Source organism: Equus quagga, chromosome 11 (genome assembly GCF_021613505.1).
Source record: "Equus quagga isolate Etosha38 chromosome 11, UCLA_HA_Equagga_1.0, whole genome shotgun sequence".
Lineage (NCBI taxonomy): Eukaryota > Metazoa > Chordata > Mammalia > Perissodactyla > Equidae > Equus > Equus quagga.
This window is the reverse complement of record NC_060277.1, coordinates 53,156,641-53,182,481: the sequence shown is the minus strand read 5'-3', so window position 1 is coordinate 53,182,481 and position 25,841 is coordinate 53,156,641. Positions and strand designations below refer to the sequence as shown.

At 36.3% G+C, this 25,841-nt stretch overlaps 1 protein-coding gene across 11 annotated transcripts in view; it reads left to right on the top strand.

Moving 5' to 3' along the window:
• MYO6 (myosin VI) overlaps positions 1–25,538 on the top strand; it is a 153,520-nt gene extending 127,982 nt beyond the window's left edge. For 5 of the 11 annotated variants that reach the window (XM_046674461.1, XM_046674463.1, XM_046674459.1 and 2 more), the window contains 12 exons: positions 3,402–3,552; positions 5,068–5,276; positions 5,914–5,992; positions 7,096–7,256; positions 10,028–10,054; positions 10,462–10,491; positions 13,326–13,364; positions 16,711–16,814; positions 17,730–17,861; positions 20,712–20,738; positions 23,065–23,283; positions 23,811–25,538. In XM_046674461.1, coding sequence (XP_046530417.1) covers positions 3,402–3,552; positions 5,068–5,276; positions 5,914–5,992; positions 7,096–7,256; positions 10,028–10,054; positions 10,462–10,491; positions 13,326–13,364; positions 16,711–16,814; positions 17,730–17,861; positions 20,712–20,738; positions 23,065–23,283; positions 23,811–24,010 — 1,378 coding nt within the window. In that variant the 3' untranslated portion in view covers positions 24,011–25,538. The remainder of the gene's footprint in view (positions 1–3,401; positions 3,553–5,067; positions 5,277–5,913; positions 5,993–7,095; positions 7,257–10,027; positions 10,055–10,461; positions 10,492–13,325; positions 13,365–16,710; positions 16,815–17,729; positions 17,862–20,711; positions 20,739–23,064; positions 23,284–23,810) is intronic. The other 6 variants (XM_046674466.1, XM_046674465.1, XM_046674467.1 and 3 more) reach the window with 6 other exon arrangements.
• The last annotated feature ends 303 nt before the right edge of the window (positions 25,539–25,841 follow it).

The window sequence follows — 25,841 nt, the reverse complement described above, 5'->3', positions numbered from 1 at the left end:
TGTTAATCCTTAACACCTTTTCAAAGAGGTTTGTCTGTATATCTTCTTTGGAGAAATGTCTGTTCATATGCTCTGCCCATTTTTTGATCGAGTTGTTTGTTTTTTTTGTCGTTGAGTTGTGTGAGTTCTTTATATGTTATGGAGATTAACCCCTTGTCAGATATATGATTTGCAAATATTTTCTCCCAGTTGGTGAGTTGTCTTTTCATTTTGTTCGTGGTTTCCTTTGCCTTGCACAGGTTCTTAGTCTGATGGAGTCCCGTTTGTTTATTTTTTCTCTTGTTTCCCTTGCCTGAGGAGACTTGGTATTCAAAACGATGCTGCTAAGACCAATGTCAAAGAGCGTACAGCCTATGTTTCTTCAAGGATTTTTTTGGTTACAGGTCTTACATTCAAGTCGCTAATCCATTTTGAGTTAATTTTAGTGTACGGTGTAAGATAATGGTGTACTTTCATTCTTTGCATGTGGCTGTCCAGTTTTCCCAACACCGTTTATTGAAGATACTTTCCTTTCTCCATTGTATGTTCTTGGCTTCTTTGTCAAAGATTAGCTGTCCCTAGATGTGTGGCTTTATTTCTGGGCTTTTAATTCTGTTCCATTCAGCTGTGTGTTTTTGTGCCAGTACCATGCTGTGTCGATTACTATAGCTTTGTAGTATATTTTGAAGTTAGGGATTGCATTGAGTCTATAGATTGCTTTAGGTAGTATGGACGTTTTAACTATTTATTCTTCCAATCCACATGCATGGAATATCTTTCCATTTTTTTATGTCTTCTTTGATTTCTTTCAATAGTGTCTTATAATTTTTAGTGTGTAGTTCTTTCACCTCTTTGGTTAAATTTATTCCTACATATTTTCTTCTTTTTGTTGCGGTTGTAAATGGGATTATATTCTTGAGTACTCTTTCTGCTAGTTCATTATTAGTGTATAGAAATGCAACTCATTTTTCTAAGTTGATGTTATACCCTGCAACTTTGCTGTAGTTGTTGATTAGTTAATAGTTTTCTGGTGGATTCTTTAGGGTTTTCTATATAGAATCATGTTGTCTGCAAACAGTGAGAGTTTCACTTGTTCCTTTCCAATTTGAACTCTTTTTATTTCTTTTTCTTGCCTAATTGCTCTGGCCAAAACCTCCAGTACTATGTTGAATAGGAGTGGTGAGAGATGACACTGTTGTCTTGTTCCTGTTCTTATGGGGATAGTTTTCAGTTTTTCACCATTAAGTATGATGTTGGCTGTGGGTTTGCCATATATGGCCTTTATTATGTTGGGGTACTTTCCTTCTATCCTCATTTTATTGAGAGTTATTATGATAAATGGATGTTGGATCTTGTCAAATGCTCTCTCTGCATCTATTGAAATGATTGTGTGATTTTTGTTCCTCATTTTGTTGATGTGGTATATCATATTGATTGCTTTGTGGTTGTGGACCATCCCTGTGTCCTGGTATAAATCCCACTTGATCATGGTGTATGATCCTTTTAATGTATTGCTGTATTAGGTCTGCTAATATTTTGTTGAGGACTTTGGCGTCTGTGTTCATCAGTGATACTGGCCTGTAATTTTTCTTTTTTGTGTTGTCTTTGTCTGGTTTTGGTATCAGGGTAATGTTGACCTCATAGAATGAGTTAGGAAGCTTTCCATCTTCAATTTTTTGGATAGTTTGAGAAGGATAGGTATTAAATCTTCTTTCAATATTCAGTGGATTTCTCCAGAGAAGCCATCTGGTCCTGGACTTTTGTTTTTTGGGAGATTTTTGGTTACTGTTTCAGTGTCTTTACTTTTGATTGGTCTGTTCAGATTCTCTATTTCTTCTTGACTCAGTTTTGGGAGGTTGTATGAGTCTAAGAATTTATCCATTTCTTCTAGGTTATCCAATTTGTTGGCGTATAGCTTTTCATAGTATTCTCTTATAATCCTTTTTATTTGTGTGGTATCCATTGTAATTTCTCCTCTTTCATTTCTGATTTTGTACATTGGCGCCTTCTTTTTTTCTTAGCGAGTCTGGCTAAGTGTATGTCAGTTTTGTTCATCTTCTCACAGAAGCAACTCTTAGTTTCATTGATCCTTTCTACTGTTTTTTTGATCTCTTATTTCATTTATTTCTGCTGTAATTTTTCTTATTTCCCTTCTTCTGCTGACTTTGGTCTTTGTTGTTCTTCTTTCCCTATTTCTGTTAGATGTTGTTTAAGATTACTTATTTGAGATTTTTCTTGTTTGCTGAGGTGGACCTGTATTGCTATAAATTTTCCTCTTGGCATTGCTTTTGTTGCATCCCATAAGAGTTGGTATGTTGTGTTTTCATTTTCACTTGTATCCAGGTATTTTTTGATTTCTCCTTTGATTTTTTTCATTGATCCATTGGTTGTTCAGTATCATGCTGTTCAATCTCCACATATTTGTGACTTTCCCAGCTTTTTCTTTTTCTTTTTGGTGAGGAAGATTGGACCTGAGCTAACATTTTTTGCCAGTCTTCCTCTTTTTGCTTGAGGAAGAGTGTCCCTAAGCTAACATCTGTGCCAGTCCTCCTCTGTTTTGCATGTGGGATGCTGCCACAGCATGGCCTGATGAGCAGTGTGTAGGTCCATGCTGAGGATCAGAACCCGGAAACCCTGGGCCACAGAAGTGGAGCCTGTGAACTTAACCACTACACCAGTGGGCCGGCCCCCAACTTTTTTCCTGTAGTTGATTTCTAGTTTCATAGCATTGTGGTTGGAAAAGATGCTTGGTATGATTTCAGTCTTCTTAAATTTATTGAGGCTTTCCTTGTTTCCCAAGATATCGTCTATCTTTGAGAATGTTCCATGTGCACTTGAGAAGAATGTGTACTCTGCTATTTTGGGATGTAATGCTCTTCATATGCCTATTAAGTCCACCTGGTCTAGTGTTTCATTTAAGGTCACTGTTTCCTTGTTGACTTTCTGTCTGGATGATCTATACATTGACGTAAGGGGAGTGTTGAGGTCCCCTACTATTATTGTGTTACTGTCAATTTCTCCCTTTATTTTTTTCTGTTAATAGTTGTTTTATATACTTTGGTGCTCCTGTGTTAGGTGCATATATATTTATATGTGTTATGTCCTATTGGTGGAATGTCCCTTTTATAATTATATGCTGCCCCTCTTTGTAGATACCTCTTTTAAGTTATTCTGTACTTTGAATTTTCACATTTTCACTGTAAATATAGAGGGCTTAAATCTTATTGATAGGCATCAGTGTCATTCACACTCAAATGTGATTGCTTCTTTTTTACTTCAACAAGAGATCTAAGAGAATACTGAATAATATGAAAACAGAAGTGAAACAGCCTTTTTAGCAATATTTTTAGCATTTTATTAAAATGAGAAGTCTATAACATTAAATAGTGAAATTAAGTTCTGATGGAGCATTATCTTTACAGCATTGATGGCCTGGTTAAGGTGGGCACACTGAAAAAACGACTTGATAGATTTAATGAAGTAGTAAGTGCGCTGAAAGATGGAAAACCAGAGGTGAATAAACAGGTCAAAGACCTTGAAGTTTCTATTGATGCTTTGATGGCCAAAATTAAGGTATGTAATTTTAACCCAAAGGACTTTGACTTTTTTTATAATTTAATATCTTTTGTTATTGGTATTGGAATTGCTTGGAAAAATTGCTTATTTTTTTAAAAATGCAAAATGTTACAAATGTTGAGTCTCAGAGATGGCAAGTGATGCTCATTATATTATCCCTTCTGTGTTTGAAAATTTTCATAGCAAAAAAGAAAAAAAGACAATTTTTATGCAGTTTTGTCTGTTGCTAGGAAAGATTTTTACCCCCAAAATAGTAATCAAAATACTATACTCTATTGGTAAGCTTTTGCATAATCATTTTCGAGAGGGGATTAATGCAAGTTATTTTAATTTGTCCATGTTTTTCTACTTTCAGAAACTAATCTTTAAATTATGAAAGTGATATTATTGAAAATTTGGAGAAAACCATCAAAAACCCTTCACTCCCCCCACACTAACACATTCAACCACTATGCTACTGCGTATTCCCCTTCCAGTCTTATTTTATATGCACATATTTTTGCATAGTTCTTATAATGTACATTTAATTTTGTACCTCTATTATGTTATATGCTTTGTCCCTTTTATTACATTATCTTCATATAGCTTTATCACAAATTACTTAACTGTTAAGAAAATAATAGTTAATTTTCCCGCAAATTTTGTAGGAAAAAAAATGAGGTCTCTTTTTATTATCTTGATTTTTCATTTATTTGATTACCACTGGGATTGAAATTTTTTTCTGTATGCTTTTTAATTATATTTTATCTATTCATACCATTTCTGTTATATTTTAGGATCTTAATGTTTTTCTCATCTAGTTTCAGAAGTCAGTGCAATTATGTGAGATATAATACCTTCACGCAAGCCTTTTATCATATCTTCTGCAGATATTTTATGTAGCTTATGTTAAATCTTGGAGGTAGATTGGGGAAAGAAGATCAAAAGAAAAATGAAAATGTTTTAGATAAACTTAACTGACTTCATAAGTTTTTCAGGAGCCATCCCTGTTTATGTGGTATTATCAATTAAAATCAAGCCAGCCACATTGTTTGAAGGCTCACTTAGGAAAATAATCCAACAATTTTTGAGCTATTTAATAATTTCTTAAATATTCCTTTGGTACTATTTCACATTATTATTAAAGAGTAGTAAACTCTGGCAAAATCATTCCTTAAAAAGTAACTTTATAGTATGTTACTTTGCCCACACCCTTGGATATATGATTACTTGATTGATAGGACGTAGACTCAAATATTTGTGTGCAAAGATAAATTTTAAAATTTTTTGAATATTATTTAATGTGCAAGCAATATAACAAAGATAACGGGCTTATTGCGTACACACTTTCCAGTCTTTGCTGTGTATGTACATATTAGTTTTTTTTTTATTGTGGTACAAGCTTTGAAGCATAACATTCAATTTACCATCTTAACCATTTTTAAATTTACAATTCAGTAGTGTTCAGTATATTCATATTGTTGTGCAACAAAAGAGATAACTTTTTAAGTACATGTTTATCATTTTGTTAAGTCCACTATGATGACAAGGGAACAAATACAGAAAGAATATGATGCACTAGTTAAAAGCTCAGAGGAACTCCTCAGTGCATTACAGAGGAAAAAACAGCAAGAAGAGGAAGCAGAAAGGCTGAGGCGTATTCAAGAAGAAATGGAAAAAGAAAGAAAAAGACGTGAAGAAGATGAGCAGCGTCGAAGGAAGGAAGAGGATGAAAGGCGGATGTGAGGCGTTTATGTTGTTTTGAATTAGAAGCTAACAAAATAGTGAAGTCTTTCTGTTGATGATGGTTCATGAATATTCTTATTTTAAAATACTAATTTTAGAATAAGTTTGAAAATGGAGAAAATAAGCTCATTTTATAATAACATAAAATGATTTTAACCATAATCTGAATTTTGGTTAGACTGTTATATGTGAGGATTTCTTAACTTCTTTTTACAGCTATCACTTGCGTATTATTTTATAAGCTAGAAAAAAGGCACTTCTACTTTTCTGCAGTTTTAAAACTGAGAACATTTTGAAAGATTGCCATAACGGGGTAGGTAGAAGCAAAGTAAGAGTTGTTTATTGGAGAGGCAGAGGGAAGCACATGCAATTGGGCCTGACAACTAGGTTTTATGACTAAGGTAATCTAGAGATGTTAAAGGTTATAGAATATAATTGTGTTTGTTTTGTTTCAGAAGAATTACTGTCAGTAGAGTTAGATTTTATTTTTTTCAAAATAAGTTGATAATGTGTATGGCCAGAGGTTAATTTGAGTTCCCATTCTGTAGTCTTTGTTTATTAATAGTTAAATTGACTTCTGAAGGATTCATTATTTTCTGTTAAATTTTTGAAGAGTTTCTATTATTTTGTTAGGAAACTTGAGATGGAAGCCAAGAGAAAACAAGAAGAAGAAGAGAGAAAGAAAAGGGAAGATGATGAGAAACGTATTCAGGTATGTACTTATTAGACAATCAGAATTCTATCAAAATAGAATCTACAGAATTACAAAACAAGAGAAGTGAGAACAAGATGCTGATTTGCTGGATAAGCTGCCACTGGTTTATTTCAGAAACAAAAGGCAGTTTCTGAAGTGGTTGTGGGAAGGAGATTCTGGATCTGGGAGCGCATTCAAGTCCAGGCTGGGTCACGTGCAGAGCTCCTGGCCCTGCACACGCCGCCCTGAGTGACTGCGATGCAGCCTCCTCCTGTGGGATGGGGATGAGTTGTAGCTGTGAGCGTTGAACGAGTATGCCTGTTAAATCATTTAGAGCAGGGCCCAGCTCAGTAAGTGTGTTTGTTGTTGTTGTTATCATAGCTAGGGGAAGGTCAGATGAACATTCACTTAAAACATGATTACAGTGTTTTAAAATATTGTTTTCTACCTTTGTAGATACTAGTATTAGGTTAAGATTACGATTCTCTCCCCAAATCCCCCCTCCTTTTTTGGTGAGGAAGATTAGCCCTGGGCTAACATCTGTTGCTAATCTTCCTCTTTTTGCTTGAGGAATAGTGTTGCTGAGCTAACATCTGTGCCAGTCTTCCTCTATTTTATGTGGGACCCACCACAGCATGGCTGATGAGTGGAGCTAGGTCTGTGCCCGGGATCTGAACCTGTGAACTTAACCACTATGCCACAAGCAGGCCCCCCACCCCCATCTTTGAAGAAGTCCCTGTCTGAGAATAATTGATCATGAATTTGAGTTACAGTCTGTCTTGGCTTTCATAGTTTATCCTGAGCACAGCCAGTACTCTCAGTTCCTGGCATCTGCTATCTGGCTGTCATGTTAACTGATCCCTGGGATACTGGGGTACTGTTCGGGCTGCTCATAGTACAATGATAGAATGGTGCACCTGTGGTTCCTCTGCCTTCTCTTGGATTGGGAACGAGAGGAAGTGTTAATCATAATACAGAAGGGAAGAGAGACTGAAGAGGTTTCTGGTTAAACAGCAGATATTCTGTAGTAAAGTGCTTGTATGGAAGTTTTAAGTAGCAATGGGAAGGATCAAGTAAGCAAGTAGAGAGCCCTTGGTGAAACGGCGTTCTGCCCTTGGCAGGCTGAGGTGGAGGAGCAGCTGGCCCGACAGCGCGAAGAGGAATCCCAGCAGCAGGCAGTCCTGGAGCAGGAGCGCCGTGACAGGGAGCTGGCCCTCAGGATCGCTCAGAGTGAGGCAGAGCTCATCAGCGATGAGGCCCAGGCGGACCCGGCGCTCCGCAGGTATGGGCTACAGTGGGTGAGGGGGCATGACACGCCTCAGGTACTGGGCCATGGGGATGGAGGGGGCTCCACAGGTACTGGGCCACGGAGGGGGGAGGTGGCATGGTGCTCTTCAGGTACTGGGCCCCAGGGGGTGAGGAGGGGGTATGAGGCTCCTCTGGTACTGGGCCCCGGGGGGTGGGGAGGCATAGCACTCCGTGGGTACTGGGCCCTGGGGGTGTGTGGGGGGCATGGTTCTCCGGGGGTACTGGGCCCAGGGGGAGGGCTGCGGCATGGTGCCCTGTGGGTACTGGGCCAAGAGAGAGTGGGGACCATTGCTCTCTGGGGGTACTGGGCCAGGGCAGGGGGTGCGGCATGGCGCTCTGTGGGTACTGGGCCGCTGGCAGCAGCATGGCTCTCTGTGTGCTTTCTTTACATCTCTGCTTCTCATTTCAGTGTGAAGGGAATAGGAGGAAGCCATGTTCCTTAGGTCCTGATATATTTCAATTTACTTTGAAATTAAATTTCATTTTAAGGTTGTTTGTATCCACTTTTATAGCCAAGTGAATGAAACAATTGATTTCATCAAATTGTTAAACTGTTGAGAAGTAAAAGTGATATTTCAGTTCATAAGTACTTTGTTGAGAAAACATCTCAACTTTTACTCTGAAATTGTCAGAGTTTTGTATAAAAGCTAGACATCTAATTTCTAAATACCTGCCATTAAATACTGGCATAAAAATCAGTGAATATATTATAATCCTGTTTAATATATTTGTGGTTGGGATTTATTATTTTCCTAATGCAGTTAAAAAAAATATATATATCATACACCCTAACACTTATAATGAGGAGGAATTTCACACATCACCCCCTGCCCCCAACCACCACGTTTCAGAGTAAATAGATTTCCCTTTCCAAGAAAGAAAGTTAATCACATTGAAATATTTTGGCTCCTTGAGTTTCTGAATTATCTCTAAATACTTGATTTTTATTGGAGTGTGGAAGAATACAGAAGTTCTCATTAAAAGTTGCAGGAAAGTTTTAATATAGCAGATTCACTTTTTTAAAACTTTAGAAACATTTTTTATTTTGATTATTTCTAAAAACAAAGCAAAACTAGTCTGTAGGGTTCCTTTTTATGTAGGTATATATGTGGTTTGCATATTGAGAGGCATATCCATATACATAACCACTCTTTTCAGAATGTCATAGCACTGTTTGTAACAAAATATAATTAAAACACAACCACTAGACGCTATTTCCTTGTGAAAGAAAAGAACTTAGTTCAAACTGCAAGGCAGTGATTAGATTTTATTTAGCCAAAAACAAAGATAGGGAGGGAAAAGGGTGTGTTAAGTTGCCTTCACACTTTTTCATGTAAGTAATTATGTTGAGGAGGTCTGGGGTCTGAATTGTATAAGAAAGTATATTATATTTTTATTTTTATTTTATTTATTTATTTTTTTGAGGAAGATTAGCCCTGAGCTAACATCCACTGCCAATCGTCTTTTTGCTGAGGAAGACTGGCCCTAAGTTAACATGTGTGCCTATCTTCCTCTATTTTATGTGTGGGACGCTGCCACAGCGTGGCTTGATATGTGGTGCATACGTCCACACCCAGGATTCGAACCAGCAAACCCTGGGCTGCCAAAACGGTGCATGTGAACTTAACCACTGCACCACCGGGCTGGCTCCACAAAGTATATTATGTTTAAATAAATGAAATAGGCCTATCAAACACAAGGTAGTATAATAATTGTTAAACTTTTCTCTTCGAATCCAACATTTAGGGCATTTATTAACATTTCACTATAATTGGAATATTTTTGCCTGGCTGTGGCTTTTGTAACTGCAGACTCAGCTCGCTTGCTGTCCAGTCCCTTCCACCTGTGTTATGTTGGACTGGCTGGGAGCTTCTGTGTATGACTGACCAGCGGCTGGGCCAGGCTCCTGAATGAACAGGCTCTTAGAGCTGCTGTCCCTGATGTGTGTGAAGAAGCTCTGCAGTGGACAGAGCTGGCTTGATTATGGCTGAAGTTCGTTTCTCAGGGACTGATGAATGGAGTCATTGTTCGTATTCATGGCCAAGTTTCACGTTCCAGCATTTGAAATGCTGAGCTGTATCCAGTGTCATTCCATATAATATGTGTAAGATACTGGCTCATCTATGGGCTCTTTCCTGTCCTTAGAAAGGTGCACTTCTTCCAAGGTGAGTGGGCACAGAGAAAGAGTGGACCGTTTAGGACCTTTAACATAAATGACAAGTTACCTGTGATTTTCAGTTAAGGAGAATTAAGTAGGTGATAGGACCACAACTGAGTAATTCGGAGATGCTCAAGCACTTACGACTTGGAAGGCAGAAGAGTTAGTTTTAGTTCTCCTGGGGGCATCCCTCAGGGTGATGTCCCCTCTTCTGGAATCCTCCTTTAAGTCCTTTCTGTCACCATCTTGCGGGACGTTCGGTTCCTCGAGAGCCTCTCCCCTCCTGAACTCCTGGTTATTCTACACTCTGTCCTGCAAGCATTGGCACTTCACTGTGGATGATGTTCTGACAGATTTCATGTTTCATAATTTGATCTTACTCCATGGGCTGTAACTAAATGTTTTTGAATGTTTATTTTACCTTTGTTAGCACTGAATTCTTTCTAACAAATTTATGAGTAAGAGCTCTCTGATTAACCCTGTTCTTAATATATAGCATGAAAATGTTGTTTTTGGGTTTTGTGATGCATTAAAAATGTGTGTAGATGGATTCTGCTGCAATAAACAATTTCAAGTTGCTTTTCTAGCTTGGATTCCCATCGAGTAACTCCTAAGTAAGAACTGTTTTTCTACATATGTAACATGTTTTAAAATGTGATCTCAATCAATCACACATATGATCCTTGATGCAAAGTGATGATTTCACATTACCTAAAATTATAAAATAACATCCCACTTCTATTAAAAACAAGTAAACCTCACAATGTATGAATTTTCTAATCTAGATTTAATATATTTGTTCTTTAACTTGCATTGAATGCCTTTAATTTATTTTCTAATTATTTTTAATGAAGATTTTAAAACGTTAAAATTCTGAGTGATCTTATATGTAGATTAAATAAAGATAATGGAGTTTTTTAAAGTCAATGAATAAAATCATTGAAACACAGATTTGGCGCAATCCAGATTTTCACAATTCAGAATTGGTTATAATATTAACTAAAACATATTCTTTTCACAGCATTGATGGAAGAAGACCCAAAATGACACCGTATGTTATTTCCCATTTTAAAACTTGATTTATTTATATAACCTTTTTAAAAATAGGTTGTGGATACTTTTTTTAGGAGAAATGGTTTCCTCATTGAAGCAAACTTTACATTATTTCATTGTATTAGGAAGAATGAGATAACTCATTCTTTTCCCGTTCTTTTTTTTGCCTGGGGAAATGTCGAGTGCTTCTCTGCGGTGCTCCGTCACAGGAGTTTGATTTGGTTCCCTTCGTGTTTTCTAACTTTGTTTAAACTTTAACACCCATTTTGTATTACGTGTTTTTGATTATCTCTTACTTGTGTCTTTATAGAAGCAGATGTATAAATAAGATATTTAAAGTATTTGAGTTATAGCAGATAGCTTAGTTTTCAGTATATATGATAGTTCATTCTACTAAAGATAAAATAGCTCATAATCTGAAGTTATAGATGTAATCTAATTTTGGTGCTAGTGTATCTTTTTATTATGAAAATCTCTCCACAGGGAGAGAATCTTAAGTAACATTTGGATATACATATAAAATGTATTTTACATTTGTAAATACAATTTAAAATGTAAATACATTTTGTATGTATACTATATATATAAAATCTGAATTTTAGCAGGTTTTAAGACCCCAACTATAACCTTTATAGTGATGGCTCTCAACTCTGTCAGACACCAGTACCAATAACAAATGTTTTATAACTGATGCAACCTACATAAATAATTCTCTCCAAACAGTACGTGTAAAAGAGAAGTAAAAGGACAGTAGCTTATAATAAAACAATGTTTATTTTAATATGAAAGTGCTTGCTCACAAATCAGGTACTCGGATGTTTTTCTTATACATAGAATCACCACTGAATGCGACAGGTACAAATGTAAATTCATAGAAGAATGTTCTATCAGTCAATTAACTGCCATGAAATTGTGAATAATATTTCGTAAAGTTCTGAACAGAGCTAAGTACAGTCTCCTCTCAAATATATAATAGTTGCTCTTCTTAGAAAAATCCTGTCAGCATTGAAACTATGCATTAAAAAAGCTGGCTTTTTTACATGTTACAGGTAAATTCGTTTATATGTAAAACATATGTATATGCTCTTTTCACCTCTGTGCGTCTGGTGGACATGTTAAAGTCACGTGGGGCATAGGGCAGCTCTTCCTCGTGCAGGATATTTGGCACCCCTGACCCCTCATCTCATCAGATGCCAGCAGCACACTCTCACATCAGTGTTACCACAGTGCACCAAAAAATTTGAAAATGTCTCTGACAAGGTGCTCTTGCCCTCCATTAGAACAGCTGTTTTATGGTTACCATTTGAGCTTGAATTTAAATAAGCCCTTCCACCTATATCTAAGGTGAAATTATGAGAATTTGCATATAGTTTGGGAAAATTAGAGGGAAAAAAGTAGCTGGATGCAGGAACCATTTCTATTCAGGTTTGGTGTTGGTCCTAGAGCAATTACGTAGGGTTGGGTGGGATATCGAATCAGTAGAGAGTGACATCCAGTATAGTGTTGGGGCACACAGAGAAGTCTCTGTGTGATCAACAGACCAAGTAGCAAAGAGCTTTGAAAGGCCATGAATTCCCTTGAAACCTGCTGTGGGAAAAGAAATGGAGGAAACTTTAGGAGAAAGAGATGATAAACAGAGAGACGCTCTTGGATACTAAGGTGGGAACCTTGAGGTAGGGTGATAATACAATTAAAAATATTTATCAAAATCATGCTGAGTTTGAAAGTTAGAAAATTCTGACTAGCCTAGAGAGAGAGTGATAAATGTATTGCTCAAAAGATAATTTTTATTAGATTATATTTGTGGTTTTTACTTTGTGCTTATTGTCCTCGATCATCAGTTTTGAAGGCTTACTTCCTCTCTGACTGTGCTTGCTTGGCGAGGCTTCTGTCAGGACCTAACCATAGCCAGTGTTCACTACAGGAGCCTCCGCTCCGTTACCATCAGTCCCGGCTCTGGGCAAGCATCCAGCGAGCTGTGCTCTGAAGCGAACATATCATCTTCTTTGCTTAGGATTTTTACTGATTTTAAGATTTTGAGTTTACCAGAGTCTGATGAATAGAATGAGTGAGAAAATTAATTATAAAGGAAGAAAGCAAAAGACAGGAAAATAAATAAAGAAGTTAATGAAGTGTTGATAAACACATGAAACATCCATCCCATTTCACAGGATTAAACAAACATTGAGAGTGGTTACACTCTCCTGGGGAATAAAAGAAGTCTAAGTTTTTGCCTTTGGGAGATGTTTACCCTTGGAAGGTCAGAACACTTCTGATCTTTAATTTAACGAGTACTTGATGTATTTGAATTCTTTTTTTTAAAGAATGCTTTGAGTTAGAATTTTAGAGCTTTGAATATATCAGACTCTTACTTAAACTCTGACGCTGTAAAATAGATGAGCTTGGTTTATCCCTATTATGCCTTATCTAATTAATATTTACCAAGCAACCCCAGTGCAAAAATCTTTGCGTAGATCTCTATCCTGCTGAGTTTCCTGGACGTATTTAGAACATGCTGTTTATAGTCTATACATAAACAATACCACAGAAGCATGGCTCTCTTGAGATTTCATCTGAATTTTCTACTACAAAAATGGAAGTGTGTTCAAATAACTTTAACTGGATTTAAACAAAAATTTTGCTGTATTTTATGGCTATATATGTTGAAAAGTATATCATAGACTTTTATAAAGTAAAATAATAGTGAATGACTAATAAATCAATAATCTTATTGAAAATATAAACTTTTAATTATACTATCAGATCTTAATTTTAAGTAATTTATATAGTTGTCTTTTATATAACTATGTTGTGCTATCATTTTTCTTATAGGGAACAAATGGCGAAAGAAATTTCAGAATTTTTGAGTAGGTTAGTGCAGTGTAATTTCGGGTAATGTGTCACCTCAAAATCATATTTTTAAATTGCTTTTCATTATTTGGATCAGAACCTGTTATGTGAACAGCCTGCTCTTTCTATGTAAATTTTCTGTATAAGAAATGTTACTTCGGGGCCGGCCCTGTGGCCCAGTGGTTAAGTTTGTGTGCTCTGCTTCGGTGGCCCAGAGTTTCACCAGTTCAAATCCTGGGCGTGGACATGGCACCACTTATTAGGCCATGTTGAGGCAGCATCCCACATACCACAACTAGAAGGACCCACAACTAAAAAAATACAACTATGTACTGGGGGGATTTGGGGAGAAAAAGCAAAAAAAAAAAGAGATTGGCAAGTTGTTAGCTCAGGTGCCAAGCTTTAAAAAAAAAAAAAAAAAAAGAAATGTCACTTATCCCTCCTGCCACTCTAACATAGAAAAAGATAAAAAACAGTGTTCCTCTAAATTGATGTTCTCAGTGAGGATACCGCTGGCGTTTTGGATGGGACTTTCCCTTGTGGGTAGCACTGTCCTCATCACTGGCCCAACCGACTCAGTCTCAGTAGGGGAACTCTTGCGCTCATTGTGACAAAATGAATATGTGGAAACTCACCTTGGGGGTGGTGCTGCCTCCTGGTTGGGAGCCACTGGGTCTGAGTGAAGGGTAAGGAGAGGAAGCGTGTGGCTCCGGGGCCTCTCTCTATAGCATATGGTCTAAACCTCTGGTGCAGACACTGAGCCACCAAAGAGGGTAACTTTCAGCAGGATCTGGTCCGCTGCCTTCATAAGTGAGTATGAATCAGTAGTATTTTAACTGTCTATTTTGAAGTTACAGAGTTAATTGAAAGTGTTAAAATTAATTTATTTTTTAAAATAAAAAGTTAAATTTACTACTGCCTTACTGTATTGTTTACATGATTGTCTTTATAACAAGTCTAAATAATCAGTAAGTTACACTTTATTTTACTATTTTAATAATTCCAGAGATGGAAGGAAAAAACATTTAAATGCATTTCCTTTGTGTACTACTTAGCATGCTGAATGTATTTTTTAGCAGGTGTATTTTTGTTTGAGGTAGTATGAATGAAAAGTTAGTGATAATAAAACAGCATTTTAAGCAATAATAATTTGAATTCAGTGTTTTTATTTTTTAAAAGTATCAAAACATACCTTATTTATGTTGACGCTTCATGTATATTCTGACAATCTGTGAAACTTATATTATGTAAATTCACTTTCTCTTTCAAAAAGAATAGAAAACCCATAATAATTTTCAGCTGCTCTCCTAGAAAGACTCTTAGAAGAGCTAGGAAAAAAAGAGAACTTTTTTTCTTTAGTTTGCTGAATGGTAGTTGAGGGATGTAGAAAAGAATATTTGAATAAATGCTAAGGCATAATTTATCGTTAAGGGTAATAGAGAGACCTTGCTGACACACAGCTGGCCCTTTCTGAGCAATGCAGTTTAAAAGAAAAAGCCACGTGGAAAATTGCCAGTCACACAAGCCTCCGAAAAGTATAGATTCTGCAATAACCGTATCAAAGATTTTAGCCACAAAAATGCAGGAAGGACTAAATGGCCACACGTGATTCTTTAGCCAGGCTTATTTGTGATTGACAGTCATCCTGTCTAACAGTTTTTAAGTGCATAGGGTGAGTATTTTTATTCTCTTAAATGAAAGCATAAATAAGCCTTTTAAAGAGGCAGAGGTACCTTTTTTCTTTCATCGTTACCCTTCACGTTGAAGGAATAGTTTCTCTTCTTTCGGGAAGAAGGGTACGTAGTTTCAGACATCGTTGTTGAGTGATGTCAATCGTATTCTGTGTTTGTGGCCTGTTTGCTAAGATTGCTGTTCTCCTTCAGAATGTAAGATGATGAGAAAAACATGAGCCCATTTTCAGATGTTATACTTGATCGTCCCTCTTTAATAGGAAATATTTGCCAAGTAGTAGATGATAGGCAAAATTCCTTGTATGATACTTGAAAAGGAATATTTTAGTTTTGTGTTTGCTTCTAATATTTGTACCATCTTCTTTTCATGTCTTGAAATGTGATGTGTTTAAGTTCTTCTTTTATTACATTGAGCTTAAAAGTCCATTTGCAGCTTATTGTGGATGCCTGCTATGTGGCAAGTGTAATCTTTCACTGAAAAATAATGTTCATCATTACAGAAAAGGCATTTTTGCCATATTTGCTGAATAATTATTTTAAATTATGTGTGTAGAAACAGGTCTTGAGCCTGGAGTAGCACTGCTATGAAGAAGTTGAATTTATCCTATTTTATTTTTTAATTATTATATTTTATGTGTATATATTTTTAAATTTTTGTTTCCTCTTTCCCACTCAGATATTCCTACTACAGTGGGCCAAATACAACATTGTTCCCTTTGAAATCTCTGTTATCTGCCTCATGACCTAAAACCTCTTCCTTTAATTTACTAGTTGTCATATTATTACTCACTAAATATGAAGGCGTGATTTTATCTGCTTATAGAACTTTTCTAGGTGTTTGTTAACAGTGAGCTAAAACGTCACAGGAGTTTCCAGGTGCCAGCAGCTCTTTCAGCCTGTCCCTAACATCTAATGCAGTGGCTGCATTTTGGCCGTTCACATATGGCCCCTGTGAATATCCAGATGCCCAGGGAGATTCTGAGCCAGTAGGTATGGCTGGGGCTTGGCCATCTGTAGCTTCCAATAGTCTGCAGGTGATTGTATTGTGCAGCTAATGGCTCATAAACAAACCCTTAGTGTGCTTCTGATGATCTTTCAACTATGCTGAAGATTTATTTTTGATTTTGAGGAATACATATAAATGAATTTTCTTTTTTGATGAAGATTGTCCCTGAGCTAGCGTCTGTGCCAATCTTCCTCTACTTTGTATGTGGGACGCTGCCACAACACGGCTTGATGAGCAGTGTGTAGGTCTATACCCAGGATCCCGACCCATGGACCCTGGGCTGCTGAAGCGTAGCATACAAACTTAACCACTACATTACTGGGCTGGCCCCATAAATGAATTTTTTTAACTTTACTTGTTCATTTATCCATGAGTTAGAACGTTTAAACTGAAGTCTGGGAAAAGTCTGTGGTATCAGAATATTGGAATCAGAAGTTATGCTTGAAAACCTAATATGGCTATCAAATGGCACACTAGAAAATTTTGATTTACCTGGGCATGCTGCAGTACACCATTCTTAATCTCATCTGTCAAAGATAGAAAAATTATTATGGATGTTTTTCTAGTCATTATTTCCAGTTCTCAAGCTTATGCTCACCTTCTGGCCTGTTTAGTCAACATTTCATTCATGTTTCTAGTTTAAATGTGCAAAAATATATAATAATTACAGAAGTCCTGCTGTACAAGCCACCAAGGCAGCTGCTGGTACCAAGAAACATGATCTTAGTAAATGGAAGTACGCAGAGCTCCGCGACACCATCAACACTTCTTGTGGTGAGTGTGCGGAGAGGCTCGGCAGCGTCTGGGGCCAGTGCCTGGGTGGGGGCGGAGTTCGTTCTTTTGCATATAAATTAATTTAAGCTATTCTCTTTGTTACTCTCACCTTAAAATGAAGACCTAGTTTACTCACGAAGGTAAAAGAAAAACACACTTATTAAATTCATTTTGCGTATCTCTTGTCTAGGTCAGAGAGGAGCAGCATAGAGAAATTATGGTTGGACTGTATTAATGACTGACCCTCTAATGTTGCATAATAGTTACGTAACCTCTAGATCAGAATCTTGTGGTCCGTGAACACAAAGGGAAAAATGGCAATGCTGTCCTTCCTTTTTAAAGCTGTCTTTCTGCTAACAGAACAGAGGAAAATTCTCTACCCAGAGGCTCCATAGTTGTGTTTTTGTTTAAATCATAGAGTTTGAACTCAGGACACTATGACCAGGAACTAAATTGTCATAATTGTAAAAAACTCCTATGTTCTTTCCCTCCTCACTGAGTTTATCTCCATAGTTATAAACATAAAAAATGTCTTGCATGTAAATTTACCTTGCATTTGAGCACAGTGACTTTTTATTCTATTGCTGTGGCCTGTGACCTTGGACAAGTGACTTAACCTCTCTGATTCAGGTTCTTAATATCTAAGAGTCTGTTTAGTCCAGCGGTCTCGTGTGGAGAAAACGATATAAAATAGTAATAATGCATAAGAAAATGCTCTGTGGGTATAAAAGGTAATATTACCATAAAATGCTCATCTTTTAATAATTAGCTTACTTTTGGTTTTGCACTATTAATTTAAAAATGAAAACTTTATATATATAAATATATGTTTATGCCATAGAATTATTGTTAGATAATAAATTAGAGATGTTAATTTTTTTTTTTCTTTTTTGGTTCTTTCTATGTAATTGATAGATATTGAGCTCCTGGCAGCTTGCAGAGAAGAATTTCATAGACGACTAAAAGTGTATCATGCTTGGAAATCCAAGAACAAGAAGAGAAATACTGAAACAGAGCAACGTGCTCCAAAGTCTGTTACTGATTATGGTAAAAACCAGTCTGTACTTTTGAATGTTCCGAAGTATATGTGTTTAAATACATGTAAATATACATAAGACATTTGGGTAAAATGTCCAATATAAATTTTACTGTGAAACTGTGATCCACTGAACCTAACACAACCATGATAGCTTGTGTTTCATAGCATTATTTCTATTTAATATGTCTTTGAAGTCATATTTGTTAACATGTATTGAATTTACTTGTCAAGAAATTCTAGAGGTAAGAATATTATTGTCTATACTGAAGAGGTTTGGAATAATGTTACAAATGCATGTTTGTTCCACATATAGTCATCCATTGTTTAATGATGGGGATACATCCTGGGAAATGCATCATTAGGTGATTTCATTATGCGCACATCAGAGTCTACTCATACAAACCTGGATGGAGAGCCTACTGCACACCTAGGCTATGTGGTACTGATCTTGTGGGCCCACTGTTGTTGACCTAAACGTCCTCATGCAGCACATGACTGTACACATATATACACATACATAAAGATTACGTGTGGAAATGTAAAGATTGCTATGAAAAAAAGAATGTTTACTGCAAACATTATTTTCCAATACTGTGAAAATAGAAGAGCGAGAAATAGTACTTTGGTTTTGACCAGAGTTTTGCCTAGACCAGGATTTGATTTTTTTTGACTGAGACCCTAAAAATGAATTTTGTTATGCAAAAGGCAAAGTTGTGCACTTGAAATTGGAAAAATAGAGGAGGATAGACATAACCTAGTAAAAGCATGTACTAGCTTTAACATTAATTGAGAATACCTGTGATATAGGAGTTGTAATTTCAGTCTTAAAAGCAATAATTAGAATTTCATTTGTTCAACTTGTTACTTTTAAACTGGCACAATTTATTAGCTTATTTCTGGTTAAAGTCAAGGTGTCAGCATATTTAATGTCTTTTTTTTAAAGGGATATATTTCCAACACTTGATATTATAGTTTAGCGATACATGACCCAAGTTGAGTTAGAAAATTTTTGAGCTCTTGGTTACGTTTTGCCTCCCTTACCACCTTCCTGGCAAATAAAAGTAGTATTTGATTAAAGTCAATTAAATGGTGGAATTTTAGTGTTTCTAAGTCGTTGCAAAGAATAGAGTGAGTGAGGGAAATATTATTAATGAGAGAGATGTTGGTGCTGGTGATTGTTCAGGGCCGTCATCAGTTACCTCTGGGAGGGCAGGCAGAGATCGCCTGGAACCACGAAGTGGCTCTTGGAAGGCCCTCTGTCATTCTTCCTGCAGCCACCACTGCCTTCTCTAGTTTAAAAATTTGTCTCTGGCAGTTGAAGATGACGGGATGCTTCCATTCCCTGTTTACTTTCTGTACCAAGTTTCTAACCATAGTTACCTTTGTTTTGTAAAAATGGCAATAGTCTATTCTTTTTAGCTGTAATGTTCTAATCATGACCTTTAGCTGATAGGTTTTCATTATGTTTTATTTCAAAATTTATATGTCTGAATGATTGCACTTCTTAAAACAAGAAGAAATTAATGTTGTAATATTTGGCACACACATTTTTAATGAATATACAAATATTTCTTGTATTTTTAAACCAAACTTTGATACCTTACTCATCCAACTTTGCCCCAGAAGGAGCAAATAATATATAGCTTACCTTGCTGGTTCTCATACTGTTTCCGTTCATAATATACTATTTGGAAGAACAAAAGTGTAGGTTAAGAAAATTTCCCAAGTCCCATCCAGATATATGAACAAATTTAGGAATTCTATGTGAACACACTCCACATATACATGGACTTCAAAGAATTTGATTATGGACCATTTTAGGGATAAAATGTAACTTCTGCTTTGAAAAATTCTTTCTTATTTTTCTCTTTATTTTTTCCTCACATAAAATTCATTCTGACCCAGGAATACAGTTAAAAGGAAAGGTGAAGGGCACTAAGATGCTTAACAACTCAATTGAGAAAATTCTGTACTTAGATGGTTTCCTAATGGGGCTGTTAATCAACCTTTAAAAGGAGCTGCTCTGTAGTTTAATATTTAGAAGGATTAGAATTCATTAATTTGAGAAAATAAAATTATGACAACTTCCATGGTTGACAAAAATATAACTCGATATTATTGCCTCTAAGACTAATACATTGACAATTGGTGATGAATTCTTATAATTAGGAGTGGGGAGTCTCAGGCCCTCTAACTATGTGCAGTGCTGGGTGACCACACTCTCATCACATTTACTACAGAAAGAGGTTTTCAGAAATAATTTCTGGGGCTGCAGTAAATTATCCAGTAAAGATTTACAATATGTAGTTGCTTAAAACAGTGACTTTTGAGAGTAGTTTTATTTTATAGTTCCTGAAATAAAAATGACACGAATTTAAGACTTAGACAATTTGAGGAATTTAAAACATACTGAATATATATAAATGTGGCAATGCTTTTTCTCTAATGCATATAATTTTTTGATGAATTTAGAAGTTATTCTCTTTTTTATACAAAAAATTCTAATAATGCTTTAAGGCTCGATAATGTTTATTATTAAGTCATTGTTTTGGATTTTTGTTTGGATATTATTGTGTCTCAAAATTACAAATGAAATACAATTTTTGTAATTTTGGTTCTCTTTATATGTCCATTAAGCAGAATTTTCTAAAACATAATCAAAACAGCTTTTTTCTTTTTTTTTAAATCAGAAAGCAGCATCTACTTGTAGGTAGTTCTAAGAGTGTTTGGCTACGGATAGGCTATTTACTTGTTAGTCACCGCCTCAATTGATGGGAAGCTGTTATAAATTAGAAGAATGCTCATTTAACAGTTTTGGCATTTTTATCTTTTCTTCAACATAAAATATTTGTTCACAGATTTTGCACCACTTTTGAACAATTCACGTAAGTCAATGGGTGGTAACTCATGAGCTAACTGGAAGATGGGTTAAAAATACTTTATAAAATACTAACTTCTATTAAAGATTGTTTTGCTACAATTTTAAGTGGAATTGTAGTACATTAATGTTGGTTTATCTGTATTAAGAGATTTAATTTGAGATGATGCTTTCATTTGGATCACTCCAAAGTATATTTGCAGAGCAAAATTTATTTGTTTTATCAAATTAACTCCTTTTAAAAAAACTAGCATTTTAAACTGTGAGTATACACAATTCTTATTGTAGCAAAACTCTATCTTAATAAGCAGCTGATCTTTTAGAATAAAGACTAACTTTAGGTGCTGGTTTCAAACACTGTGATGGTATAAGCCTTTCTCCAAAAGATTTGAGTTCTGTATGCTAATGTACACAGGTTTAACAGGATAACCCCTAACAGGAAGAGGAGATTATTGTTACCTTTCTAGCTTCCTATGATGCACCTTTTTTAGTAATTTAGAGCTTTGAGTCATCTTGTTTACAGTAAATTTCTTATAGAATTCCTTGAACAATAATGATTTGGATATAATGCCATGTTTATTGCCAACTGGTTGGACCTGATTTCTTTTTAAGCGCCTCTAGTAATTCCTAGGGTTACATTTGAAACTTATTTCACACTTTTGAAGATGATGCAATTGGATGTGAAACAAAGTTGTTTAGATTAGTCTCAAGCTTTCAACATCCGTATCTTTGTATTTTTCCAGATGGATATTCGTTTCCAGGCTTCCCTAATACAATTTCAGTTCTCACATTAGAAAAAGCCATCAAAAACTTTCCATTGGGTTTCTCAGTTTTACCCAATATATTAAGTTACAGGAGATGTTATTTTAAAAGAAGAAAGTAGGTGAATTTAATGGGTAACCATCACTATCGTCATGAGCTTCCTGTCAAGTGGTCATCGAATGCTAATTCACTGCTTAGGATGGAGGGGAGGGGTTTTTTTTATCCTTTTAAAATGTCTTAGTTTTGAGTTAGTGTATTTTCTGCAGCGTAGGTAATTTTAAACTTAAAATGGAAACACTGAACTGTGAGTAGTTTTGGGGGAACAAGAACAAAAGAATAAAGCAGCTCATCTCTGCTGACGTGCTAAATGAGGTGCGGCTTTCTGCAATCACTAACAGCGCCCCTTTCACGGGCATGTGTCGCTTCGCTCCCTGCTCTTTGCTGTCTCTGGTTTGCACAGAAAGAAATCCAGCTGCCATAAAGCTTTTGCTATTAGTGTAAAAAGTAGAGTAAGAGTATTTTCACCCTTTCAGTATTTGCAAATTCTTACAAAAGCTGCGTGACTGTTCTTCACCTATACATATTATATAATTTTTCTGTGACGTACTTAGCTTTTCAGTGAGATTCTTAATTGAGCTGCAGTAAATGGTTGATCTACTTTTAAAGTTATGAGTATAAAGCATATTAAACAGACTTGCCAAATTAGGCTGCTGAAGATGTCAGGTCATTGCCCCAGAGAAAGATGTATACGTTGCAGATAAAATAAAAACCTGTTTAGTAATGAAAATTGAGCAAGGGAAAGAAGATTGATAGGAGTGCAATGCCCAGTATTAGCAGAAAAGCAAGGATTTTTTTCTGTTGGTGAAGAGAACCAAACATTATACACTTTGCACTTATTTCAGTGGATTTTTTTCCAAGAGAAATCTGATTTCAGAGTCAGTCAGTCTCTCTGAGGGAAAGTTCCTGCTTACCATTACAGTTTTGTTGTTGTTGTCATGAAGTTGTCTCAATATTATTAGTAAAAGGTCTGTGCTGTCTTGGCTGTTTTAAATCCCAGAGTCAGTTGGCAAAGAGAAAACTCATATGTTGTCCACTTTTTTGAGGAAATTGTGATTAAGTTGACAAATGTCTGTAATCCTTCACACTTGTGAAATTATCATTTGCTTGTTTTATCATAAATAGTCCCGTTAAAGTTATGCTGAACTCTTTGGAGGAAAAATATAATCCAGTCAGTAATACCAGCTGGCTCTCCTGCCGTGTGGGTTTATTCTAGGTTCCTGATGTGGTCACTTGTGGGAGTCTGCTAGGGCTTGGCCATTGGTGGTGGTGGTTTGTATGTGTGTGAATGTGTGTGTGTTTGCAATGCCAAGGAACATCTTCAGGGAGAGAAAATTCTAAGTCACACTCTGTATTCATTTGTAGGCAATTAGTATTTACATTTATTATTAGGAACCTCTCTTCTTCTTCTTCTCCTTTTTTTTAAAAAAAGAAACTTGTGATGCATTTTAGGATTAAAGGCTGTTTCCGTTACCCCCTGGGCAGCTGGTGTGACTCTCCCTGTTCTCTAACAGCTCAGCAGAACCCAGCGGTCCAGCTTCCTGCGCGGCAGCAGGAGCCGGAGCGGCACCGGCAGCAGCGCTTCTTCCGCATTCCGTTCATCCGCCCTGCCGACCAGTACAAAGACCCCCAGAACAAGAAGAAAGGCTGGTGGTACGCCCACTTTGATGGACCGTGGATTGCCCGGCAAATGGAACTCCATCCTGACAAGCCACCCATCCTTCTTGTGGCTGGTGTGTATGATTACATGAAAAAATTTATAGAGCAAAAAAAGGATTATAAACCCTCCGAATGAAACAATTTAATATATAATATAATTCATTAAATTTCAGGGTTGAGGGATGGAGTTTCGTGGTTAAGTCACATTTCCAATGAATTGAGTTTTAACTTATTTATAATGTGAAATCACCTGGATTAATTATGTCCTTGTAGACGGCAAAGTTGTCTGTGTCCTGAGACCTTTTCATTGGTGTTTAATTCTATCAGTTGATTTGCAGTGGTTTAAGGAAACGTAGCATTTTTACTAACCGTGGTGACTTCTTTGATCAACTGCAGCGTTAATACATTTTGAAAGGGATCTTTGTGGAGGACAAATTTAAGTTGTTTCTGGTGAATTTATTAAGCAGATTTAATCTTAGAGGAAGAAAATAGAGTTTTAAAAGTTCTCAAAACTATGGGAGTGGATAGCTATTTCAAGAATAAAGTTTATAATAAACGGGTCTGGAAAGAGACGTGATTTTTCTGCTGCCTCATCTGTCAGGTAAGGATGACATGGAGATGTGTGAGCTGAATCTCGAAGAGACGGGCCTGACTCGGAAGCGCGGGGCTGAGATTCTGCCGAGACAGTTTGAGGAAGTTTGGGAGCGCTGCGGGGGCATCCAGTACCTCCAGAGCGCCATCGAGAGCAGACAGGCGCGGCCCACGCACGCCACGGCCATGCTGCAGAGCCTGCTGCAGTAGCGGCCGCGCCCCCCGGCCCCCGCGCCCCGCCACGAGCGCGCGAGAACGCCCTTCGCGGAGGGAACAGAGTGCATTAATCATGGCCTGTGTTAATTTAAGGTTAATTATGGTAGTGAATTTGAGGTCTAGAAATTATTTTCCTGAATCCAGCTGTAACTGTTAAACCTCTCATTATTCTAATATTTGTTACACTTGGACAGATTCTGATATTTGTCATCCTTTGCCAACAGACTACCTTAAATCTGTCATAATTGTTTAAAAATTCAAAATACTTGCTTGTTAAGATGACACAGTACCAAATAATTGGAATAATGAAACTTGACTTAAATTTCCTTATAAAAATTAAGACACTTAAAATGATCAAAGCACCAATATTTTGATTTGAAAAGCTGTGTACTTTTTACTCACTTTTTCAGAAATTCATGGAAATTTCCATCAAAGGTGGAAATTGTTATTTTTCCCCCCTCCTTTGCCGGTGTCTTAGTTTGAGTAAAGCAGTTCACCTGAGATTCTAGCATTCCAGAGTCTTGATGTATGCTATGTACTCCATGATAAAGAAGGGATTCACAGTATCCTGCACAGATTTTTCTTTTCTATCACATTGTGTTGCTAAAAGACAATTTTTCTTACACTCCATGGACAAATAAAGGAAGTTTAGACCATTTAAATGCGTAAAAGTTTTGAGATAATGTTTGTTTCATTTAGAAAAGGAAGTAGGTTTTAGGTGGCATTGTGGCTTAGCCGGCCTGAACTCAAATATTCTTCAGCTTCATCTCAATTGCAATTTTTGTATCAGAATCTTGTCCAGGTTGTTTCATATGATTTAAGCTAGTGTTGTGCTTCAAAACATGTTGGTTTTTAAAAAATTCCTGTGTCTTTTCTGGCCTTTGAGATTTTGGTAAATGTAGAACTGTTGTATAAGCTTTGTAATTCAAAAGCCGTTGTACTTAGTAATGCTTGTTTCGTGTAACTGATAAATAGTTTTTTTGTGTGTTGTTCGTTTTGATCAAATGTCAGCGGTTTCAAGCCTGATATCCATGACTTCATATTAGGAATTTGGAGACAAAAACGCATCAAGGAATTAGGTTGACATGATCCTGAGGAGTCTTGTTTGTATTTTAGAATAAAATTAGAAAATAAAATTATTCTCTGCACTTTTTTCCCCTGATTGTTAAAGACCCTAACCTTTGAAATAAATTTCCAGTGATTTTTCCTAGAAAGAGGACTTCAGTTAGGGAAATATTTCTCAGCTGATTAGCTTGGTGCTTGTGAGCCACAGACGCTGTTTTCAGAATTGCTTCTCTCATCCTGTGTCTCAGTACAGACGTACTTATTTATTATACTGTGCAAATGGTTGTCTTCTGTTAAATTTAATGGGTCCTGTCTGTGCTACTGAGAATGTGAATGTGATTTTCTTTTGAAGGCTGTCTTACTGCACGGACTCACCCACCCTTGGGTCATATCATCCCTGTGATTGGTGACAGAAGGTCTGGTTACTGAAATAAATGACCTGTTCTCTCTCTTCTCATCGCTTGCCTTTAATTGGTGTTTTTATTTGTGTAGGATAATAAATGATAAGCTTTCTTAACTAGTAACAAGTCCTTGAAGAAAATTTAGTAACAGATTTTAATGACTTGTCTCTTTAGCACTGTTTCCAGAAACAGTTTTATGTATCTCTTAGGTACATATAGGCACTAGATGGAAAACTAATCAAACAGGTGGAAATTATTGTAATGAGAGAACTTAATGTTTTGAAGAATTTGTAAGAAATATATCACAGCAAAGCATTGGTACAAGTCTTTAGTTTTTTACTTGAATAGTGAATAAATAT